The sequence below is a fragment of the Mauremys mutica genome, chromosome 8, assembly GCF_020497125.1.
Source record: "Mauremys mutica isolate MM-2020 ecotype Southern chromosome 8, ASM2049712v1, whole genome shotgun sequence".
Taxonomy (NCBI): Eukaryota; Metazoa; Chordata; order Testudines; family Geoemydidae; genus Mauremys; species Mauremys mutica.
The window spans coordinates 110,155,233-110,180,480 of NC_059079.1; the positions used below are offsets into that span (position 1 = coordinate 110,155,233).

The 25,248-nt window shown below is 45.1% G+C and overlaps 1 protein-coding gene across 5 annotated transcripts in view; it reads left to right on the forward strand.

Annotated features, from left to right (window-relative positions):
* NSD1 (nuclear receptor binding SET domain protein 1) overlaps positions 1–25,248 on the forward strand; it is a 115,937-nt gene that overhangs the window by 10,325 nt on the left and 80,364 nt on the right. For all 5 annotated transcript variants that reach the window (XM_045026763.1, XM_045026764.1, XM_045026765.1 and 2 more), the window contains exon 2: positions 21,110–21,245. In XM_045026763.1, the coding sequence (XP_044882698.1) occupies positions 21,110–21,245 (136 nt within the window). The remainder of the gene's footprint in view (positions 1–21,109; positions 21,246–25,248) is intronic.

The following is a 25,248-nucleotide window of genomic DNA, read 5'->3' on the forward strand; positions in this document are numbered from 1 at the left end:
TCTATGGATAGAAATTTCATGCTCTAGTAAAAATATAACAGTAGGGATCTATTATCGACCACCTGACCATGACAGTAATAGTGATGATGAAATGCTAAGGGAAATTAGAGAGGCTATCAAAATTAAGAACCCAATAATAGTGGGGGATTTCAATTATCCCCATATTGACTGGGAACATTTCACTTCAGGACGAAATGCAGAGATAAAATTTCTCGATACTTTAAATGACTGCTTCATGGAGCAGCTGGTACGGGAACCCACAAGGGGAGAGGCGACTCTAGATTTAATCCTGAGTGGAGCGCAGGAGCTGGTCCAAGAGGTAACTATAGCAGGACCGCTTGGAAATAGTGACCATAATACAATAGCATTCAACATCCCTGTGATGGGAAGAACATCTCAACTGCCCAACACTGTGGCCTTTAATTTCAAAAGGGGGAACTATACAAAAATGAGGGGGTTAGTTAGACAAAAGTTAAAAGGTACAGTGACTAAAGTGAAATCCCTGCAAGTTGCGTGGGCCCTTTTTAAAGATACCATAATAGAGGCCCAACTTCAATGTATACCCCAAATTAAGAAAAACAGTAAAAGAACTAAAAAAGAGCCACTGTGGCTTAACAACCATGTAAAAGAAGCAGTGAGAGATAAAAAGACTTCCTTTAAAAAGTGGAAGTAAAATCCTAGTGAGGCAAATAGAAAGGAGCACAAACACTGCCAACTTAAGTGCAAGAGTGTAATAAGAAAAGCCAAAGAGGAGTTTGAAGAACGGCTAGCCAAAAACTCCAAAGGTAATAACAAAATGTTTTTTAAGTACATCAGAAGCAGGAAGCCTGCTAAACAACCAGTGGGGCCCCTTGATGATCAAAATTCAAAAGGAGCGCTTAAAGATGATAAAGTCATTGCGGAGAAACTAAATGGATTCTTTGCTTCAGTCTTCACGGCTGAGGATGTTAGGGAGATTCCCAAACCTGAGCTGGCTTTTGTAGGTGACAAATCTGAGGAACTGTCACAGATTGAAGTGTCACTAGAGGAGGTTTTGGAATTAATTGATAAACTCAACATTAACAAGTCACCGGGACCAGATGGCATTCACCCAAGAGTTCTGAAAGAACTCAAATGTGAAGTTGCGGAACTATTAACTAAGGTTTGTAACCTGTCCTTTAAATCGGCTTCGGTACCCAATGACTGGAAGTTAGCTAATGTAACGCCAATATTTAAAAAGGGCTCTAGGGGTGATCCCGGCAGTTACAGACCGGTAAGTCTAACGTCGGTACCGGGCAAATTAGTTGAAACAATAGTAAAGAATAAAATTGTCAGACACATAGAAAAAAACAAACTCTTGAGCAATAGTCAACATGGTTTCTGTAAAGGGAAATCGTGTCTTACTAATCTATTAGAGTTCTTTGAAGGGGTCAACAAATATGTGGACAAGGGGGATCCGGTGGACATAGTGTACTTAGATTTCCAGAAAGCCTTTGACAAGGTCCCTCACCAAAGGCTCTTACGTAAATTAAGCTGTCATGGGATAAAAGGAAAGGTCCTTTCATGGATTGAGAACTGGTTAATGGACAGGGAACAAAGGGTAGGAATTAATGGTAAATTCTCAGAATGGAGAGGGGTAACTAGTGGTGTTCCACAAGGGTCAGTCCTAGGACCAATCCTATTCAATTTATTCATAAATGATCTGGAGAAAGGGGTAAACAGTGAGGTGGCAAAGTTTGCAGATGATACTAAACTACTCAAGATAGTTAAGACCAAAGCAGATTGTGAAGAACTTCAAAAAGATCTCACAAAACTAAGTGATTGGGCAACAAAATGGCAAATGAAATTTAATGTGGATAAATGTAAAGTAATGCACATTGGAAAAAATAACCCCAACTATACATACAACATGATGGGGGCTAATTTAGCTACAACGAGTCAGGAAAAAGATCTTGGCGTTATCGTGGATAGTTCTCTGAAGATGTCCACGCAGTGTGCAGAGGCGGTCAAAAAAGCAAACAGGATGTTAGGAATCATTAAAAAGGGTATAGAGAATAAGACTGAGAATATATTATTGCCATTATATAAATCCATGGTACGCCCACATCTCGAATACTGTGTACAGATGTGGTCTCCTCACCTCAAAAAAGATATTCTAGCACTAGAAAAGGTTCAGAAAAGACCAACTAAAATGATTAGGGGTTTAGAGAGGGTCCCATATGAAGAAAGATTAAAGAGGCTAGGACTCTTCAGTTTGGAAAAGAGAAGACTAAGGGGGGACATGATAGAGGTATATAAAATCATGAGTGATGTTGAGAAAGTGGATAAGGAAAAGTTATTTACTTATTCCCATAATACAAGAACTAGGGGTCACCAAATGAAATTAATAGGCAGCAGGTTTAAAACAAATAAAAGGAAGTTCTTCTTCACGCAGCGCACAGTCAACTTGTGGAACTCCTTACCTGAGGAGGTTGTGAAGGCTAGGACTATAACAATGTTTAAAAGGGGACTGGATAAATTCATGGTGGCTAAGTCCATAAATGGCTATTAGCCAGGATGGGTAAGAATGGTGTCCCTAGCCTCTGTTCGTCAGAGGATGGAGATGGATGGCAGGAGAGAGATCACTTGATCATTGCCTGTTAGGTTCACTCCCTCAGGGGCACCTGGCATTGGCCACTGTCGGTAGACAGATACTGGGCTAGATGGACCTTTGGTCTGACCCGGTACGGCCTTTCTTATGTTCTTATGTGTCCTCGCCCAAGATGACTCTTCCACCAAACGCCAATTCCGACTCCTTTCAGCTGACTCCTGCTTCCTTTTGCAGACTGGCGAGCCTCACTGAGCTTGGAAGGTGTGCTGGTGACCTGGATGTTAGCAGAAGTATTGTGTTTGAGGTAGGGGGGTGTCGGGAGGTGTCAGTCAGGACTTCCACAGGTACAGTCATGCTATTTCCACACGCAGAGCTGGCAAGGCCAAAGGGAAAATGTGTTGTAACATTTCAGGAGTTTGACACTCTGAAAGTTGGTGTCACAGTGGCAGGTTGGAAGGGGGAGAACTCTGCTTTATGCTGGCTGAGAGAGGGAGTCTGGGGGGTGTGTGTGTGTGTGGAGTAGATAGCGAGTTGGATGAAGTTGGGGTACATACTGTTTTTTGGTATGCACTGGAGACAGAAGTGAATGCCTCTTGGAGCATGTTATCCACAACACTATAGGCACTGGAAAGATGGCGAGGAATGTTTGAGCCTTTTTCCTTGTCGTTTTGCATCCTTTCAGGGTTTGGGGTGGGTGAAATGTGTCTTGACGTGATCTCTGCTGTTGCAAAATAAAATTGTGGGGTTTTGTTTTTTGTTAATTCGTAATAGTATAATAACCCTTTCCAGTGGCTTTAAAAGAGCATGATGCTGGACACTTACGAGCTACATTTGAGATTGGGTATTGACATTATTTTGATGGGACTTCAGTAACATAACTTTAAAAAAGTCAAGAATTTTCCTGCACTTGGTAATGATGGCTGTAATTAAAATATCAAAGTAGCTTCCATTAGTAACTCTCCCCTAGTCTCATAGGCTCATAATTTTCCAAAATACTGATTTGGGGGCTTAAATTTTCCATTTTCTGATTTTTGCATGTATAAGTTTTGAGCTGAGAGAAGGGGGAAGTAGCACTTTAAAATGTTACCACTTGGTAGCCAGAGTTTGATACAAAAGAGTGGAATGGGGAACTCCTGCTCATTCTGTCCTTGGGCAATGTTCTGATGAAAATCTAACTATCCTCGAACTGCTGCAAGATTGAGGTTGTAGGATATTAGCAGGGTGCTGTCCTTGGGCCCTTCATGGAGCTTTAAATTCAGTGCTCTGCTCCACTGTGGCTGTTAGAAGGAAGAAGGAAACTTGTCTGCTCTCTGTAGCAGCAGGAGGTCAGGGAGGGCCTCTGCTACTCTGCTTCTGCCCCAGAGCCTCCTAGCTGCTGCAGAAAGGGGCAGGGAAGGATTTTTATGATGTTACTGGCTTCCCTTCTCTGTCGATAATTAATGCCTGCCCTTGCCCCTGATGCTGTTTCTTGTTTTCCCAGGCAGCTGCTTGAACTTTACATTATTCTGGATGAGTGTCTCAGCTGTCCACAGATTGCTGAATAGCAGCAGTGAAAGAGACTAGTCTTGTTAATTTCACTCTGCTCTCCTTCTTCTCTGCAGCAGCACCAGAGCTGTCTGTACATTCATTGTCCATTTATGAAGTTACCTTCACAACCATAAGGCCTAGGAGATTCATCTTTTTTTAATTAAATCTTAAATTGTAGAAACTGATGGTTGTGGCCCTGTTATTCTCCAGGGCACATTACTTACTAGTCTGTTCTAGAAGTAACCAACCAGGGTGAGTTTGTACGGATCATATAAAGAATTCGGACTTCACTTTCTTTGGGATACAACAGAAGTAGCTGAAGTTTTAAACTTAAAATTTGGCTTGAACATAATCCTCATTAAGGAATAATGCCTTTGCTTGGATTGGAAAAAGCTTGATTTCACAAATATAAGACTTTTTGAAAATGTCATGCTACACACGCACATTGAAAACCTTTCTGAAATCTACAGGTGCACACTTAACTTCCTAGGTTGCATTTTTCATGCCAAAAGCTGCAATAATGTAATTGCACACTCCAAATCATTCAGTCATGGAATGCAGAAGTCAAGGTTTCAGCAGCAGTGCTTGCTTGGCTACATTGTACATATGTTTTCTATTCCTGTTTTTCTGGTTAAATCTGTAGCTTAATGTTACTGTGTAGGTCATAAAATTTGTTCTGTAGGTGTGTGATACTTGCAGGAAGTGCAACACAGCCAAGTTAATCTTGCTATCTGAATGTTTTCCATTTCCTTACTTTTCACACTTAACTGTGCAACCTTAATGTTGGATCTATGCAGATTTTTGCTTTAAAAAAAAGTGTGTACTTTTCTTAACATCAAGGAAGATGGAAGAAAAACTTAGAGCTTAATGTGTTCAAATCAGGAGACTGGATAATTTCCACCCCAGAATATTGAAAGAACTGGCAAATAAGATTGCTTATCCAGTAGCAAGGATTTGTAATAAAACTGACTATTTGGGGGTATACCTTAAGACTGAATCATAGAATCTCAGAGTTGGAAGGGACCTCAGGAGGTCATCTCTAGTCCAACCCCCTGCTCAAAGCAGGACCAATCCCCAGACAGATTTTTGCCCCAGATCCCTAAATGGCCCCCTCAAGGCCATTAATTAAATTCATGGGGGTAAATGGTAAAAGGGATGTAATGCAACGTGGGTTTAACAAAGGTAGATCATGACAGTCTAACCTTATTAGCTTCTATGAGAAAGTAACTGATTTTTTTAGACTAAGGGAAGTACAATAGATCTAATCTACTTTGACTTCAGTAACATGGTACCACGGGGGAAATTATTCTCTGAATTGGGGAAGATGGGGATCAGTACAAGCAAAGTAAAGTGGATAAGGTGACTAAAGGGGAGAAGGCAATGGGTTGTATGGATTATCGGACTGGAGGGAGGTTACTAGTGGAGTTCCTCAAGGAATGATTTTTGGGACAAATCTTAGTTGGTATTTTTATTAAGATCTCGGCATGAAATTAGGATGTGCCAATGAAACTGGCTGATGATACATATGTAGGAGGCATCATCAATACAGAGAAGGATCAGAACGCAATACAGGAAGAGCTGGATGATCTTGAAGGCTGGAGTAATAGAAATGGGATGAAATTCTATAGCACAAAGTGCAAGGTCATGCACTCAGGGTCAGATAATAAGAATTTCTGCTTTAAGCTGGGGACTTATCAGTTGGAAGTGGCAGAGAAGGAAAAAAAGAGCTAGGTGTGTGGTTTGATCACTGGATGACTATGAGCCACCAGTGTGATGGGGATGTGACAAAGGCCAGTGTGGTCCTAGGATGTATTAGGCAAGACACTTCCAGTAGAGAGAGAGAAGTATGAATGCCATTATACAAGACACAGGTGATACCTCATCTGTAATACTGTGTGCAGTTCTGGTCACCCATATTTAAGATGAATTTAAACAGGAACAGGTGCAGAGAAGAGCTACTAGGGTGATCAGGGAAATCGAGGCCCTGTCTTCTGAAAGGAGACTGGAAGAGTTTGGCTTGTTTTGGTCTAGCAAAAAGAAGGCTGAGAGGGGATCTGATTGCTCCCTATAAATACATTGGGAGCATAAACACCAGGGAGGGTGAAGGCAGTGACCTAGGGGATTTTTCCCTTTCCCCTGCAGCATGAGAGTGCAGATCACTTGCCAGGATTATTTGGGTATAGCTCACTTGATAATTTCACTGGTTGATGTGGTGGTCCCTTCTGGTCTTCAACTCTGTGGATAAAGGGAAGGGGGAAGGTGAGCAGGACTGTGACCTATTTTTATGAGTTCTCTAAAACTGGCACATGTATTTAGTGAGAAGACTCTTCCGTAAGGCATTTATTCAAAATGCAGGAATGTTGTATGCTGTTTCTCTAATTTTTGAAGTAATTTATTTCTAATAAAGGTGCTAGAGCAGGAAAATGAAGTCTTCTTTATCCTGAAAACATGCAGTTTCAGCAACAGCAAGTGTAAGCATCCCCACATTCGTCCACTGCTACTCTCTTATCTCTAACCTGGAGGGACTACATCAGGGGTGGGCAAACTATGGCCCGAGGTCTGCATCCAGCCCTTTAGGCATTTTAATCCAGCCCTTGAGCTCCTGCTGGGGAGTGGGGTCGGGGGCTTGCTCTGAGGGGCTCCCGGAAGCAGCGAAACATCCCCCCCTCCAGCTCCTATGCGTAGGGGCAGCCAGGGGGCTCTGCACGCTGCCCCAGCTCCAAGCGCCACCCCCACAGCTCCCATTGGCCAGCAAATGAGGCCAGTGGGAATTGCAAGGGCAGCACCTGCAGATGGGGCAGTGCACAGAGCCGCCTTACCGTGCCTCCACGTAGGAGCCAGAGGGGGAAAATGCTGCTGCTTCCGGGAACTGCTTGAGGTAAGCACTGCCTGGAGCCTGCACTCCAACCCCCTCCCGGGCCCCAACCCCTTGCCCCAGCCCTGATCCCCCTCCCGCCCTCTGAACCCCTCGGTCCCACCAGCCTGCACCCTAGAGCCCACATCCCCAGCCAGAGCCCTCACCCCCCCACCTGCACCCCTACCCCAACCTGGAGCCTCCTCATTTCTGGCTCCACCCCAGAGCCCGCACCCCAGCCCCCAATTTCATCAGCATTCATGGCCCACCATACAATTTCCATACCCAGATGTGGCCCTTGGGCCACAAAGTCTTCCTGTATATTCAGTTATTGCCTTTGCCTCTGAGGCTGCTCCTAAACGTGCCACTTGCAGGAGTCCTTTTTGTGGTGTGGCCTTCCGTCCCCTAGGAAACTGGACTGAGAATCTCCAACTCCTGCAGTTGGATTTCTGGTTACTATGGTAATGTTGAGGTGCAAACTTCAGTATCCCATTGGTAATACTTGATCCAGAATATGTAAGTACACTTAAGATCACCACTGGTAAAATAGTGATGCAATTAACCCAAACCCCTTTGTGTCAGAGAACTCTCATCTGTTAGCATCTCCTTCATACCTAAATCAGGATATTTTGACTCGAGAATTTTGAAGCTCTCTTGGAACATACAACTTCAGGTTATTATAAATAACCCAGTCAGCCGGTTTGTTTGTCATTTTCAATTTAAATATACAATCTCTCTCTTTGCCCCTTGGTGTCTGGGTGCTGCCCACTAATTAAAAAATATATACCAACAATACTGAAAATAGGCCTCCGATAAAAGAATAAATGTAAGATTATAATCTGCTAGTATAATATGAATAAAATCCAGGTATGTCATTTATTGTGCTCTTTGTTTTGTCTCAGAACTGTGTGAACTGTCCAGGGTTCAGTGACCCTTCTTTGTAAATTGTGCTGTAGCTTTTCAGACATTAATATAAAGCAGTTGCATGTTAACTTTTCACTGCTACAGTTACTACCAAGCTGAACAGAGATTAATGCAGATTGCTTGGCTTTTATAGAAGAGTGAAAACCCTGAGCCATCCAATCAGGCGTGATGGGTAGAACAGGCCAACTCCTGTCCAGTTGTTGGTGCACATTTGGGTTCTTTAGCTTAGAACTTCAGACCATCAGTCACTAAGGGCCTCATTCTGACATGCTGGGCAGCTCTGAACTCCCACTGACCTCAGGATCCCAAGCTAATGGCAAAAATCCCACTGATTTTAGTTCTCCAGGATCAGGCCCTGAGGCTAGAGAAGTGAGGCTATTTAAGGTTCTTTGGGCTTCTGTAATGTCCATGTTTTGTTCTAGGTGTGCTCTACACACAGATTTCATACCTATATAACTATTTTGATTAGGGGGGGTGAGAGGTTTTTGTTTTTTTTTTTAGTTGAAATACTTATAGCAGTATAACTAGTGTTGTGTGGTTGCAGTTATACCAATACAAAAGTGCTTATACTGGCATAGCTTACTCTTCTCCTGTGGTAATAAGCTGTAGTGCTATGAGCACGTTTATATTGGTGTAATTGTGAGCATACTAGGGCGGCTGTATCACTTTATCTGTACTGGTATATTAAAACAATACAAATTGTGCGTCTAATCAAGGCCTTAGTATTAATGTGCTTTGTGTTACTTCATGTGCAGAAACTTCAATAGATGAGCTCTTTTTGCTTGGATTCAGACATTTCTTTACCTGTTATGTAATAATTTACTTTTCTTCCCTTTACATGTGTTTTGGCTAGTAGATTCAATTTGATTGAAAGAGATTTCAAAATGCTTATTTAAAACAGAAAATTCACTAAAGAAAAAGCAAGTCATACCAAACAAACATTTTCACGATCCTGCCTTTTTTTTCTTCTCTGTTCTATTGTTTCTCCGTACTGAAAGAAATAATGATCCATGGAATCACATCTTCTTTTGTACTCCGAGAGGTGATTAGCATTGTTCGGATAACCAAGTCCAGGTTAGTGAGCTACAGTGGAACCTCAGAGTTACGAACACCTCAGTAATGGAGGTGGTTCAGAACTCTGCAATGTCCGTAACGCTGAACAAAATGTTAGGGTTGTTCTTTCCAAAGTTTACGACTGAACGTTGACTTAATACAGCTTTGAAACTTTACTATGCAGAAGAAAAATGCTGCTTTCCCTTTATTTATTTTAAATAGTTTACGTTTAACACTGTACTGTTTGCTCTTTTTTTTTTTTTTGGTCTCTGCTACTGCCTGATTGTATCCTTCCAGTTCCAAATGAGGCATGTGGTTGACTGGTCAGTTTGTAACTCTAGTGTTCTTAACTCTGAGGTTCTGTTGTAGTGGGTAGCTTCAGGAGGAGCTTGGTGTAAGACTGAGATGTCATCAGCAAATGATCGATGCGAGCACTGATTTATGTTGTGCTTCATAGTTTGAGAATGATGTCCACAGACATGTTGTGGATTGTTTCATCTTCAGAGGTTGTAAGAGATGACAGCATGTGCCATGCAATGTTCTAAACAGTTCACTGTGCGCCATTTTTTCCGGGGTTTGTTGAAGCAAGGAAGTTATTTTGTGGAGCCAGCAATTTGTTTGGGACATTAGCATTGTCCCAGTCTTCTTTCCAATGTGCCTCAGGATTGAATGAGGACCCCTTAAAAGCTTTAGCTTGCTCCCAAAGAAGCTTGAATGATTTCAGACGTGTCTTTGTAAGGTTCTGGGAGTCCTTGTGAATTGGTAACTTCAGGTTGGCCATAGTTCAGTTGTGCTCATGAGCTTCATGTCTCTCTGGATTTTAGGTGGGGCAGCCATAGTTCATGTAAATGAAAGCTGCTGGTTTTGCTGAGCCTAGCAGTCTGAGCTCCTGTGAGCCTTTAGGGCTTTTTTCCCCCCAGAAGTTACCTGCCACAGCAAGTGCCTCTTTGTCTTTGCTAGCTCCAGCAACACTGGACTCCAAGTTGGACAGGCAGCTACTAAGGTTAGACATTTCAAAGTCAGCTAATCCAGATAACCTGCAGCCAAGAGACTTAAAAGAGTTACGGAACAAATAGTTAATAATAGACTCGTCAGTCTTGCAGAGAAAGGCGTAACATGAGTACACAATCATGTCCATTTGAAATGAAGTAGTGGAAGCTTTCAGCTTAGTGCTAATAGTGGCTGCCTTTCTGAACCCGACACTTATTTATGTATTGGCTTTACAGGGCTACAGGAAGTGGCATGTACTAGTCTGTTGACTAAGCTTACTAGCCAGATGGAGATACCTGTGCCACTACGGCCTCATGCAACCTCTTCTTGTGATTTAAAGAAATAAACACTTGTGTACTGTTGTTGCCTATTCATTGGAAACATACTTTCAATCATCTTTCTATTCAGTACACATTTCTGTGCAGCTTTTATAGCTTCTAAGGCCAGAAGGGACCACGGTGATCATCTCGTCCCCTGTAGAACATAGACCATAGGATTTCCCCAAAATAATTCCTGTCCTTTGCTTTTTACCTTTCCCATCCTGTCTTTATTCCACTTTTTATTTTTATTCCTACAGTAGATCAGAGCTGTATCTTTTCCTGCATTAGTCTGTGTCTGTGGTTTCCTTTTTCTCTGCCTTTAGACTCTCTGTTTTTGATCCCTGCATCATTTTATTTTCCTCCTCTGCCCGTTACCGTTTGTCTGTTCGGCTTACTCCTTCCTCCCCCAAATTTCTCAATACTCTGCTTCTCTTTTCAATTTAACCCACCAGTGCTACTGTCTCTTCCCCACATGCATCCACACACTAACACATTCCTTCATCCCATCAACACCTTCACACAAAGGACTTGGAAAATTAATCAAACAGCTAATAGCCAGAGGAGTAAATACCCAACTTGAGGGGTAGCACCCAAATAAGAAGTCACAGCCCCTGTAAATTGATGCTTGGATGCCTATGTGTCTGTTCTCTCTGCGTCTCATTCAGGGTGTAACCTTACAACCATTGGGTGGGCGCTGGTTTTCAAGGCTCCCAACCCCACTGTCTGCTGGAAGGAAGGAGCATTCGTTGTTCTCCCCTCTGGCCCCAGAACATCCTGGCTGCAGCAAGGCAGTGGTGGAGCTGTCTGCTGATCTGTGCCTTACTGATGCTGAGTGCCTTGTGTTTATCTAAGTCCAGTTCCCCAGTGAATAACTCCTGGGTTTGTCACTGCCTGTAATTTTTCTGGACACCAGTAGCCTGCCTGATTCTTGACAGTTTCCCTGCTACCTGGCTGGTTTTAAATAGCCACTGTAAAGCTAACCAGTCTTGTTAACTTCACTCCACTGCTGTGGAATAAACATTGAAGATAACTGTTTGCAGACTTAGGAAGGTGCTGTTGCATCAGTTTACACTCAGGACTAGTCTTCACTAAGGAGAGATCCATGCTGCTGCAATTGATGCAGCAGGGATCAATTTAACGGGTCTAGTGAAGTCCTTCTAAATCGATGGCAGAGCGCTCTCCGGTCGACGCCAGTACTCCAGCTCTCCAAGAATCATAAGGTAAGTCAACGGGGGAGTGTCTCCCGTCGACGCAGCCCAGTGAACATACCAGGGTAAGTTGACCTAAGCTACGTCGACTTCAGCTACATTATTTATGTAACTGGAGTAGCGTAACTTAGGTTGACTTACCCCAGTAGTGAAGTCAACCATCCAAACATGAACTGAGGGCTTATCGGCACCAACGTGAGGGTGAGAATCTTACTTTTTTTTTTTAAACTGAAAGATTAAAATCTGCAGAAGTTGATGGTGCCTGTGTAGGAAAGATTCATACTTGCCCTGCACGAGTAGAATTTTTTTTTCAGATCCAGTTTATATATCACCTTTTACAAGCATCAAGATGCTCTTCAGAGTTGCAAACAATCCATACAGGGATCACTTGACTTTCCACTATATTGGAGTTACCTCTCATGTGGGAAGCAGCAAATGCCATGGAATCAGCAAAGCTTGTCCAGGAAGTGAAGATGCCACTGGAAAACTTAGGCAGGCAGAATGGTACTGTTGATCTGGAGCACAACATAAGTGTGTTTCCCTCCTATATTTAATACAAGTTTACAGTAGTCACAAATGTTAACATGTAGATAAACTATTTTAGAGCATTGTAACCATAAAATAATGTCTTCATTGAACCAGAATTAAAGCATGGAGACTTCTTGGCCAAGATTTTTCTAAAATGGTGCAGAGTTCAGCACCTCAAGAAGTCACCCGACTTTCAGAGAATCATAGAAGATTAGAGTTGGAAGAGACCTTAGGAGGTCATCTAGTCCAACCCCCTGCTCAAAGCAGGACCAGTCCCCAAATAAATCATCCCAGCCGGGGCTTTGTCAAGCCTGACCTTAAAAACCTCTAAGGAAGGAGATTCCACCACCTCCCTAGGGAACCCATTCCAGTGCTTCACCACCCTCCTAGTGAAAAAGTTTTTCCTAATATCCAACCTAAACCTCCCCCACTGCAACTTGAGACTATTACTCCTTGTTCTGTCATCTGTCCCCACAGAGAATAGCCTAGCTCCATATTCTTTGGAACCCCCTTTTCAGGTAGTTGAAGGCAGCCATCAAATCCCCCCTCATTCTTCTCTTCTGCAGACGAAACAATCTCAGTTCCCTCAGCCTCTCCTCGTAAGTCATGTGCTCCAGCCCCCTAATCATTTTTGTTGCCCTCCACTGGACTCTCTCCAATTTTTCCACATCCTTCTTGTAGTGTGCGGCCCAAAACTGGACACAGTACTCCAGATGAGGACTTACCAGTGTCGAATAGAGGGGAATGATCACGTCTCTCGATCTGCTGGCAATGTTCCTACTTATACAGCCCAAAATGCTGTTAGTCTTCTTGGCAACAAGGGCACACTGTTGACTCATATCCAGCTTCTCATCCACTTTAATCCCCAGGTCCTTTTCTGCAGAACTGCTTCCTAGCCATTCGGTCCCTAGTCTGTAGCAGTGCATGGGATTCTTCCCTCCTAAGTGCAGGACTCTGCACTTCTCCTTGAACCTCATCAGGTTTCTTTTGGCCCAATCCTCTAATTTGTCTAGGTCCCTCTGTATCCTATCCCTACCCTCCAATGTATCTACCACTCCTCCCAGTTTAGTGTCATCTGCAAACTTGCTGAGGGTGCAGTCCACACCATCCTCCAGATCATTCATGAAGATATTGAACAAAACCGGCCCCAGGACCGACCCTTGGGGCACTCCGCTTGATACCGGCTGCCAACTAGACATGGAGCCGGTATCAAGCGGAAGTGCCTGTCACTTTAACTGGACCTGCTTGCTGCTCAACACTTTAGAAAATCAGGTGACTTGTTGAAGAATCTAAGTAAGGATTTAGGAGGCTAACTATAGTGCCCAGTTTTGGAAAATCTTGGTCTGTTGCCTTACGTTCAGCTTCCACTTGGCCTGCAGTCTTTCATTGTTGCGTCTTTGGCAAGAGGGTCACTGTCTGTAATAGGCTGAAAAAAGCCAATAAAATGCTAGGGATATCTGATCTTGCCATGCTGTGTTAATGATCTGAGCGCGCTGCAGTTGTCAGAGTGAGAGGGTAATGGCTGCAGAAATGACCTGATAGCTATCAGCATGTGCATTAGTTTGTGTGGATTTGTGGTTTATCCTCCTTCCAGCAAGACTAATAGAGATGAACAGCAATTCCCAGTGATGCTATGAAGGGTGGTTATGGGACATGCACAGTAGTTACCACTGCCTAATAAGTTGTCTGTTTTAAAAGGAAGATTAGCAAGACTCATGGAGTTTTCCTATGTTTGTGTCATTCTGATAAAATCCTTTAGATGGATGAAGTTTCTTTGCTCACTATTTATTTCACACCCAATTTATGGGAACTGCAGGTCTGGGGAGTTACCTAGTTCATACACGTTTATATAACATTATTGCTATAGTGTCTGTAAGAGCCTCCTCAGAACATTATTGTGATGTCCCACAGTGATACTCAATGAATTACAACAGCTCTTTCATCTCCCAAAATACTAGCGTGAGGGGATTGCATTTGTTCAGGGTGGAAGCGTACACACGTCCTGCAAGGCTGTGCTTCTGGGAAAGTGACCCTCTCTCCACAGTTGAGTTTTGGGTCTGTGCTTTGACAGATGTAGACCACTTAAAACCACCAAAAAGGCATTCTTGCTTCATCCAAAAATAATCTGAAAAAATTACCTGTAATTTTATATATAATCCAGGATTTATGCCCAGTCTCAGCACAAATTAATGTAATATGTTCCAAGTGATTGAATATACAGCAGGCAGTGCTAACCCAACTTGAAAGAGAATGTCAGACTTAATACACAATGTTCCTTGTGATGTTTTTCAAAGAGAGCTGGGTAATATAATTTCCCTCCCCATGTACTCTGTTTCCAATCACTGAGTGAGTTCTGTCCATCGCTGCCAGAGATAAAATGTGTGATCTACCTTGTATGAGGTAGGGCACCAGCTTTATTAGTTAAAATTCCATGTTCTCTCCCATGCTAATAGGTGGTAGAATGGGGTTCATTGCTAGATTACCAGGAATGGAAATTGTGTCTAGAAGTTCAGTGTTTTGGGCTCCCCATGTCCCTTAAAAAAATCAGTTTAACTGGCATTTAAAAAAATTATTGGCCCTCTCTGAAGTCTTGCAGTTCCAGGCACAAGTATATTCTATCAGTTTTAACCTAAAACTGTATGTCGTAATTATATTGCACTAGGAATTAAACTTATGGCAGTCTGACCCAGAAAAATCTGTACTTTTGGGGACCATAAGTATGGCTTTATATGGCACAATTTAACAGAAGAGCTGCCTCTGTTTCTGTAAGTGCCTAACCACTGCTATTTAATTTCCAACATTAATTCTTTGTCATTAATATTCTGGACATTTCCTGTTAGACAATATGTTTTTTGAAAATATAGAGGAGTCTTATTGTTGCTTCTTTGTCTTGGCTTTGTGGGAATTGGCGGGAAAGAGACAGTGCCTAGAGGCAGCCGGTGTCGGGACAGCTGGCTCTGATGCTTGTCATGAAGGCACTGTACCAGTTTGCACTAGCTCAGTTTCCCTTCGTGAGAGCATTGATGGAGCCTTGACGATGCTTAATTATAAGACCAACACCTGACTCCTGGTGCTGAAAAAATAAGAAAGTAAACTGGTGAAGAATTAAATAATTGTGGCGTGGACTGAAGGTTGCTGAAAGGCTTCTAGAGTGTAGTGAAATGGAGTTAACTATTTCATAGCTGCCTAAAACCTGGATAATTTTTTTAAGGGTGTTTTCACTAGAGAAGTTAGCTCATGTTCGAACATGTCTTTGAGGAGTTGTACTAAGCCCTGTCTCTAGGAGAGATTTTTGCCCTGCCATAGGCACATTGATGTAGCCCCATCCTGGTGGGTGAGAGAGAGACACACAGCCGGCCCTGCTCCAAAGAATTCACAGTACAACAGACAAGACAAACACAGGGTAGGAGGGGAAGTGACTGCCCTGAGAGGGGAAAGGATTTTGTGCTTGTACAGCATCTAGCACGCAGTGTGCAGAGGCAATCAAAAAAGCAAACAGGATGTTAGGAATAATTAAAAAGGGGATAGAGAATAAGACTAGAATATATTATTGCCCTTATATAAATCCATGGTACACCCACATCTCGAATACTGTGTACAGATGTGGTCTCCTCACCTCAAAAAAGATATACTGGCACTAGAAAAGGTTCAGAAAAGGGCAACTAAAATGATTAGGGGTTTGGAGAGGGTCCCATACGAGGAAAGATTAAAGAGGCTAGGACTCTTCAGTTTGGAAAAGAGAAGACTAAGGGGGGATATGATAGAGGTATATAAAATCATGAGTGATGTTGAGAAAGTAGATAAGGAAAAGTTATTTACTTATTCCCATAATACAAGAACTAGGGGTCACCAAATGAAATTAATAGGCAGCGGGTTTAAAACAAATAAAAGGAAGTTCTTCTTCACGCAGCGCACAGTCAACTTGTGGAACTCCTTACCTGAGGAGGTTGTGAAGGCTAGGACTATAACAATGTTTAAAAGGGGACTGGATAAATTCATGGTGGCTGAGTCCATAAATGGCTATTAGCTAGGATGGGTAAGAATGGTGTGCCTAGCCTCTGTTCGTCAGAGGATGGAGATGGATGGCAGGAGAGAAATCACTTGCTGCCCCTGCCTGCAGGGGCCTCCACAGCTCCTATTGGCCACAGTTCCTGGCCAATGGGAGCTGTGGAGCCGGCACTGGGGGCGGGGGCAGTGCACGGAGACCCTTCCCCGCCAGGGGCCGCTGGGATGTGCTGGTCACTTCTGGGAGCAGCACGGGGCCATGGCAGGCAGGGAGCCTGCCTTAGCACCGCTGCGCTGATGGACTTTTAGTGCATAAAATCTCCTGGTTTGGCTTCAGTAGTCTCTGGGAGATAGAGAGAGGGAGAGGAGTTGAGGGAGGGTGGGGGAGAGTTGATCAGTGGGGCCTGGGGACCCCCACAGGTTTGCAGACCCCAGTTTGAGAAATGCTGGTGTAACCACAATTTATGCCAATGGGAAGGGTTCTGCCATCAGCATAGTAATTCACCTCCCCAAGAGGTGGGAGGTAGGTCGATCGACAGAAGCATATTAGCACTGTCTACCCTGGAGGTTAGGTCGTTTTAACTACATTGCTATGGGGTGTGGATGTTTCACATCCCCTGAACGACATAGTTGGTCAACCTGATTTTTTTAGTGTAGACCAGGCCTAACTCTAACACCATTTAATATCATTACTACTTCACGGTAAGAGAGCAGAGGGAAGATTAGATTTGCTAGAAACATACACTTCCTTCAGATGAATTCAATTAGCCATAGTGTCATTGGCACATGTTGGTCAGAATTCCAGATTCCAGAGAGTCTAGGGGCTGGTTTACACTGAAAACTTCCCTCTGCATAGCTCCGTCGCTCGAATGTAGTTAAGCAGACCTAGCCCCAATGTAGACAGTGCAGGATGACAGAAGAATTCTTCTGTCAATCTAGCTACCCCCTCTGAGGGAGGTGGATTACCTATGCCGACGGGAGAAACCTTCCCGTTGGATGTGCCGTTGCAGTGTTACGTGTGTAGACAGGCCCTCTGGGTACGTCTGTGGTACAGCAGCACAGCTACGTTAACGTTGGGGTTTTCCCATCCATGTAATCTAAGTGCAGCAGATTATTCTGGGTTTGTCTACATCTACAGCACTATAGTGGCACAGATGCTACCTATGCCAAGAGGAGAAGCTCTCCCATTGGTGTAGGGCTCCACCTCCCCGAGCGGCAGTAGCTGTGTCAACGGGAGAAGCCCTCCCATCAACACCAGGAGTTGGGTGGGTCTGACCCCTCCTTTCCCTCTCCCCTTCATGTGAGCCATATTCTGGAGGTGGCTTGCTTTTCCAGGAGTATCTGAGCCCTCTCGCTGCCCCATGTGAGCTAGGGAAGCCCTGCCCCTCTGGGGAGCTGAGAAGAGGCATGCTCAGAGCATGCAGCAAGAACATACTGCTGAGACGGGGGTGAGGAGCTGAGAACAGGTATGCTTGACACATGTCAGAAACTCTCCTGCCTGGGCGGGGGAGGAAGAAATGAGCACACCCACTGACATGAGTGGAACAATCCACATGTCTCGTAGCTGTTGTTTCAGGCTGTAGTCATCTCCATCAGGTGCTCTCTTTCAGCTGAAAACAACTCATTGACACATCTCTGAGTCTGCAGCTCTGAACCCATCCTGGGAGGAAATCTGAGAATGAACTGTACACATGTGGGAAAAATCTGCCTCTGTCAAATTTGATTTATTTGTTTAGGAGAAATTTAATCTGAGCACAGCAGAATATTCAGAAGGCACTGAAACTATTTTTGAAAAGCAAATAATTTCCACGTGTGAATGCTCACTGGGGGGGTGATTGGGGAGAAGAGTGGATGAGGATTTAGGTGTGCAGTGCGGGATGGGGGTGGGAATAGGTGGTCGGGGAGCTTAAGTACGGGGCAAGGGGGAGGGACTGGGGGGAAACAGGAGGGGTTGGCGAATCAGGGCTAGCCAAGGAAGTTGGGGGGCTATGAGTGGGGGATGTCAATCCTGAATTCTCACCTTCATATGCATGTGGGATCTCAGGGAGCTCAGCCCCCCTGAAAGGGTCTGAGCCCCTCCTCCTGCCCCTCCATGTGAGCCTGGACCTTAGGTAACAGATTTAAACATCTGAAATCCAAAAAGTGAGTAGTTAAGAGATTCCTCCCCCCCCTTTGTGTGTGGGGTGGCTTGGAGGAGTGGTGGACCGGGTGGGTCTGGGGCATGGCGGAAGCCTGGCTGACCACTCGGGATGGGGAGTGGGAATGGGGGGCTGGACGGCCCTCTAGTGAGCTGCTGCCTGTGATGCATGTGTGCAGCAAGGAGCAATGTCTTACATGTGATTGGCCTCTGCAGTGCAGCTAGTGGCTCAGTGGGATGGGGCGGGGAGCGGGAGCTGGAAATGTTGGCAGGGTGGGGCGAGCCATGTTCAGGAGAACGGTGGGTAGGGGTGGAGAGAGACATCAGTCTTCTCATGTGCTTAACGTTACTTTAACAGCCATATGATAAAACTGGCAAGGTTTTGGGACCGAGACCAGGGGCGAGGTTTCTCTCCCTGGCTCTAACCCACCATTGTCCCCATTGCACTATAACAAAATATACCGGGGTGGGGGCGAAGGAGATTATTGAATATCACAGCAGCTATATGGCCCAGTGGAAAGACCACTGAACTGGGACTATTCCTAGCTCTGCCACAGCCTGCTGGACGACCTTGGGTAAGTCCTGTAACTTCTGTGATTCAGTTTCCCATTTGTAAAGTGGAAAGTTCTTTGAAATCTGCTTATGAAAAGCACTGTTTGAAAGCCAGCTACTTAGGCTCCTGTGGCTAGGTAATATCAGCTGCAAATCTGGGTGAGAACTGAAACTGTCTCAGTGACTACTAACTCCTGCCAACAGACATTTCTTTGTCTAACAAAACCTAAGAAATTAAATGGCCAAAACACTGTCAGAGTTAAGGCTGCCTGATGTGAGCTCGTGCCCTTCTAGAGTGTTGAGTTCACCAGATCTCAGACTTCTGAAAACCAGGACATACAGACTTTGGGTAAAGGTCCACACAACCTTAACTCTGCCCTCTTGGAGTGATGCCCCAACACATCCATAACACCTGCACTCCCACTCTGTAATGAACAGGCTCTACCTTCCCTTGCCCTGTGCTCAAACGCTGTGCCTGCTCCCCCACACCGAATACCACGTGTCACATTTAATAACTCTTTTTGCACCTTTTACGGTCCCTTCCCACTTGCACACAGCAGACCAGCTAAACCTACACTTCCCCCTACCCATCATTAAATCTGGACTGCTCTCCTATCCCACCTCACTACTGGTAGTACTCATGGCACAACCCACACAACTTGATTGACATGAGGCAGACTGAAACCTCAAGGTACAGATCCACCTCCTTCTTTGATTCAGACCCAGATCTCCTCATATCACAGTCACAGCTCTTCCAAGCTACTCCAACATATTCCTCCACCATTCAGTACAGCTATCCTCAACAGACTGAGTGTAGCTGGAGAGCATGCAGGTAATTCCCAGTGGATGTTGCGAGCTCTGGGAGGGAGGGGGGGCAGAGTTAAGGTTGCACAGGCTTTTACCGTAACTCTATTTCCTGGTTTTCAGGAGTTTGAGTTTTGCTGAACTCAGTGTTCCGGAAGGGCACAGGATACCACAGGGCTACCTTAGCTCGGCATTAATGCAGGTTTTTTGCTATTTCATTTGATCAAAGGCTGAACAGACAGGCAAGCTAGTCGTCATCCCCAGCGTTCTAATGGGCAGGGGGCGAATTAATATTAGTCTGTTTTCCTCACCTGAGTCCATCCGTCTCATTCGTCCAGGCTGTTCACCAGTAAGGCCTCTTGACCTGGGACCCTCTTCTGGAGTGGGGCGTCTGCCATCATTTAGGGAAGGGTTCTTTCTCCGGACTCAGAGGTCAAACTGCTGCAGCTCCTCTCTGGAGCGGTAGGTAGTTCCCCAGCGATTTACACTTCTTGCTGCTGCCTGGTAAGGTCCTTTTGCTGGGACCAGGCCTCCCTAGGGCTTTGCCCCTTGTAGCACTTTTGGATCCCGCTCCCTCCAGGAGCCTCTTTCCTAGGCCCCCTTTTCTGGTGCGCTCTCTAATCGGCTCCCCTGAGAAGCCCCTTTCCTCAGGACCTGCCTCTGTGTGTTCTGGGGCCCCCCTGCCTGAGCTCTTAGAACCTTTATAAGGCCTGGGGGTTCCTTAATTACTTAACTGCTGCCTGGCCGCACTGGTAATTAACAGCTCGCAAGTGGATCTGGGTTGGCTCATTTTCCTTAGTGGAGCTTGTCCCAAGTAGGCTGGCCCTGGCTCCCCTGAAATAGCCTGCCCGCCCATGTGTAGACTTCTGATACCATGTGGATTTGGGCATTCAATTTCCTAACAAGAAACAGAAATTCAGGTGTGGCTTCTGGAGGCAGGTTTGGCGCCTGTCTTGCTGCTTCTCCCAGTGAGCCATGTCTCAGCCAGTTGCACTCGCATTTTATAGTTTGGTTCCTTTCATAAAAGCGACAGACTGACAATGCGGACTTGCCTGCTCTCTCTCTCTCTCTCTCTTGTGGTTTTTTTTGGGGAGCAGTGGTGGCTCTGCATGCGTAAACCAGACCGCAGGAGAAATGGCAAAGATATCATGACCATACATGCATTCAGTGTAGTATAAAATGTTTTATCAGCAAACTCCATTTCCTGCATTTATCTGAGAAGCAGAGTAGTATTAGCTTGTATGTGCCCAGCACTTTTCCTTTACTAATAGTGGCAGATACTGTGCATCTGTTGTTCTGATCACCACCTTACAGACAGAAATATCTCAAGATATTCTGCTTCCTTGTCTGTGAACTAGGACATCTGACTGAGCTGGATAGTAATCAGTGTTGGCTGTGAGCTGAAACCTTTTACTGCTGAACGGTGTGATGTCTGGCTACAGTGGATTGGGAAGGAGTGGGTGGGAGGAAATGGTTGGTATCCTGTGAAAGATGTTGGAGCAAGAAATATTAACTTTTTTTTAAAAATAGAAATGTCACCACTCGTGATTGTCCGATGATGTTCCAGCGAGATGTGAGACTCTCCTCAAAGGTGTCTGTCGCTTACTTGATTCCTCATGTTCTGATTTCTGTCCAAAGAATCGAGCGAAGAAGAAACCTGCTCCAGTGAAGTATGAAGTTGGAGATCTAGTCTGGGCTAAGTTCAACAGACGACCGTGGTGGCCCTGCACAATCTGTCATGATCCAGTGCTTGACTGTCACTCCAAAATGAAAGGTACCGTACCCACTTGTACGACACAGTTAAGGACACTGAGTGCCACAGTTGCTGCCGTTCTTTGGGCAGGCCTTTAACCGCATGGCAGTGCATAGAAGTTAGAAAAGATGGTCCCTGCCATGAGAAACCCACAGTATAGATGAGACAGATACTGATATGAAGACAGCAAGGGAAGTATAGGGATGGGGAGATGAAGGTTAACACAAATGAGAATGATGGGGGTCAGATGGCGGTTGGATCTTGTAGGTTCTGTCATTTTAAAATGGACATTGATCTAGGATGAAGTGAGGAGTCGATTGTACCACTGACCTCCATTCTTGTGCTAAGCAAGAGATGCACGTTCTGAGGAGTAGAGCGGTGGTGACTGGCGCAGACCAAGAGGGATGGTATTGCAGGCATAGGGAGCAGCATGAAAAGGGGCACAAAGGATAAGGTGGGAGGAGAGGCTGGAGTAAGAGGAGAGGGTTGGGCAGAGTGCCAGAGAGAACTGCGGGAGTTGGGAGTGGGATGGGGCCAGGCACAGCTGTACAGAGCCTGACAAGTGAGGACGAAGAATTTGAACTATACGTGGAAAGAAACAGGGAGGCAGTGGATGGACTCAAGGAGGTTGGTGGTGGGAAGAGGAACAGAACAGTGGGACAGGGAGATTGTTTTAGCTGCTGGATGCGAGGGAGGGGCCTATGGAGCAGTAGATCAGTTTTCCTGGTACAAAGGCTTGGGAGGAAGATGAGAAGTGTAGTTTTTGCCTTGTTTAGTATAAGGAAGTGAAGGGACATCCATGGGGAGTTTGTGTGGTAGATCTGAGGGCCGTTGGACCCCAGGGGTAATGGACCAAGGGAGCAGAGAAGGGGTGAGTGTGGAGGAGGAGAATGAAGGGGACCACGGACAGATTCCTGGGACACATGCACTGGGGGAAGGAAACAGGAAGAGGATTCTCCTTGAGTAATGGTCAGAAACAGGAGAGGGCCAGGAAAGGACAGAGTCCTGTGAGCCCAAGACAGAGGGAGTATCAAGGTGAGTGGTCAGTGGTGACAGAGGTAGCAGAGAGGCCGGGTGAACAGAGAAGAGACCCTTTCATTTCGAAACTGACCTTGCACTTCACTCGGATGTATTTAAGCTGCTGTCAATGTAATGTTAGCTACAGCAGGGGACTATTTTATTCCAGAATATCATGAATGGGGGGAACCTGTATATTTCTGAGTATTTCTTTCTCCTTGTTTTCCTTCCAGCCTCTCTCTCTCCACATTCCCTTGGTAACTGAACACCTTTGAAATGTCAGTCCATCTGGGGTAATGCTCTATACGCAGGACAGGCTGCTGTTTAGCGATGTTGCTTTTGCAACTTTTGTGGCCATCACCGGTCGGAAAGGCTAGACTCTGAGACCATGCAGTGTTAGTGACTCAGCTCAGACTGTTAAAATCTCAATCTGAAACTCAAAAAGGAGTCCTGCAAAAGAGGAAACTAGTTCAAATGACAAAGGATGCATATAAACAAATAACAGAAGTATGTAGGGACATATTAGAAAGGCCAAGGCACAAAACAAGATCAAACTAGCTAGAGACATAAAGGGTAACAAGAAAACATTCTACAAATACATTATAGAAGCAAGAGGAAGACCAAGGACAGAGTAGACCCCTTACTCAATAAGGGGTGGAGGAGACAGAGAATAACAGAAAATATGGAAATGGCAGAAGTGCTAAATGATCTTTTTTTTGTTTGTTTTCACCAAAAAGGTTATTAGCAATTGGACGCCTAACATAGTGAATGATATAGGTCCAGAGGCTAAAATAAGGAAAGAACGTGTTAAAGATTACTTAAACAAGTTAGATGTCTTCCAGTCCCCAGGGCCTGATGAAATACATCCTAGAATACTCAAGGAGCTGACTGAGGAGATATCTGAGCCATTAGCAGTTATCTTCGCAAAGTCATGGAAGACAGGAGAGATTTCAGAGGACTGGAAAAGGGCAAATATAGTGTCAATCTATAAAAAAGGAAATAAGGACAACCTGGGGAATTACAGACCAGTCAGCTTAACTTCATTACCTGGAAAGATAATGGAACAAATAATCAAGCAATCAATTTGCAAATACCTAGAAGATACTAAGGTGATCAGTAACAGTCAACATGGATTTGTCAAGAACAAATTGTGCCAAACCAACCTAATAGCTTTCTTTGACAGGGTAACAAGTCTTGTGGATGGGGGGGAAGCAGTAGATGTGGTACATCTTGACTTTAGTAAGGCTTTTGATACTGTCTCGCATGACTGGCTCATAAACAAACTAGGGAAATACAAGCTAGATGGTGGGTGCAAAACTGGTTGGAAAAATGTTCCCAGAGAGTAGTTTTCAGTTGTTCACAGTCAAGCTGGAAGGGCATAACGAGTGAGGTCCCGCAGGGATCAGTTCTGAGTCCGGTTCTGTTCAATGTCTTCATCAATGTGTTAGGTAATGGCATAGAGAGTACACTGATAAAGTTGCGGACCATACCAAGCTGGGAGGGGTCGCGAGTGCTTTGGAGGATAGGATGAAAATTCAAAATGATCTGGACAAACTGGAGAGATGGTCTGAAGTAAATAGGATGAAATTCAATAAGGACAAATGCAAAGTGCTCCAATTAGGAAGGAACAATCAGTTGCACACATACAAAATGGGCAATTACTGAGTAGGGAGGAGCACTGCAGAAAGGGATCTGGGGGTCATAGTGGATCACAACCTAAATATGTGTGAAAAGTATAACACTGTTGCAAAAAAAGCGAACATCATTCTGGGGTGTATTAGCAGCAGGAGTGTTGTAAGCAAGACATGAGAAGTAATTCTTCTGCTGTACTCCACGCTGATTAGGCCTCAATTGGAGTATTGTGTCCAGTTCTGGGTGCCACATTTCAGGAAAGATGTGGACAAATCAGAGAGAGTCCAGAGAAGAGCAACAAAAATGATTAAAAGTGTGGAAAACATGATCTACAAGGAAAGATTGAAAAAATTACATTTATTTAGTCTTGAGAAGAGAAGACTGAGAGGATACATTACAGTTTTCAAGTACACCTCTACCCCAGTATAACGCGACCCAATAGAACGCGGGTTCGCATACAACACAGTAAAGCTTTGACACGCTGCTCTGAGCAGTGTGTTAAGGGTGTCGGGCCAGCCCGGGGCTGAGAGGTTTGATAAGGGGCAGAGGGTCTCGGGGGCTTCTCTCCCCCCCCCACCCCGGTCTGGGGGGCAGGAGCTGTGGGAGGGCACTTTTGGGGGCCCTGCAGTCCCAGAGTGGCCTGGGGGATTAGCGGGGGTCTGGGAGCAGCCTGATCTGCTTCCCTTGCCCTGGCCCCAGCTGTGTCGGTTTGGGGGAAGGTATCCCCCCCCGTACTCACCAGCAGCGGCGGAAGTGGAGCAGCCTGCTCCACTCTGCAAGCTCCCAGCTGCAGCGCTCCGCTTCCCGCCACAGGTGAGTACGGGGGTCTTCCTTTCCCCAACCTCCCTGCACTCACCTGCAGCAGGAAGCGGAGCGCCATCCTGTCGGAGATGGTCTAGATAATTCTTAGTCCTGCCAGGAGTGCAGGGGACTGGACTAGATGACCTCTTGCGGTCCCTGCCAGTCCCATGATTCTATGATGCATAATTCCACAGACAGCATATGACATTCCCCCCAGGTTCAGCAGCTTCACCACATTCTCAATTTCTGTCTCTCTACCTGCCTTTCCCTCCCGTAAATCCCTTCACCCTAGTGTTGGATAATATCTGAACATACAGTTTAAATATGCAGCAATTTAAGCAGCTCAGGGCCCTGAGGGACTGAGTACAGGCCCTTGAGACCAGCGTGGCTGAAGGGGAGGAGACAGAGGGGAATGTAGATGAGACGTTCTGAGACACTGTAGTGCAGTTGCATGCCCAGGTAGACAGCCAGTGTGCTGTTGAGGAGGAGGAAAGTTTCAGGGAAGACCATCAAACTGGAGCAGAAGGAAACAATCCCATAGTTGGGACCCTCCTTCAGATGAAGTCATGGTATT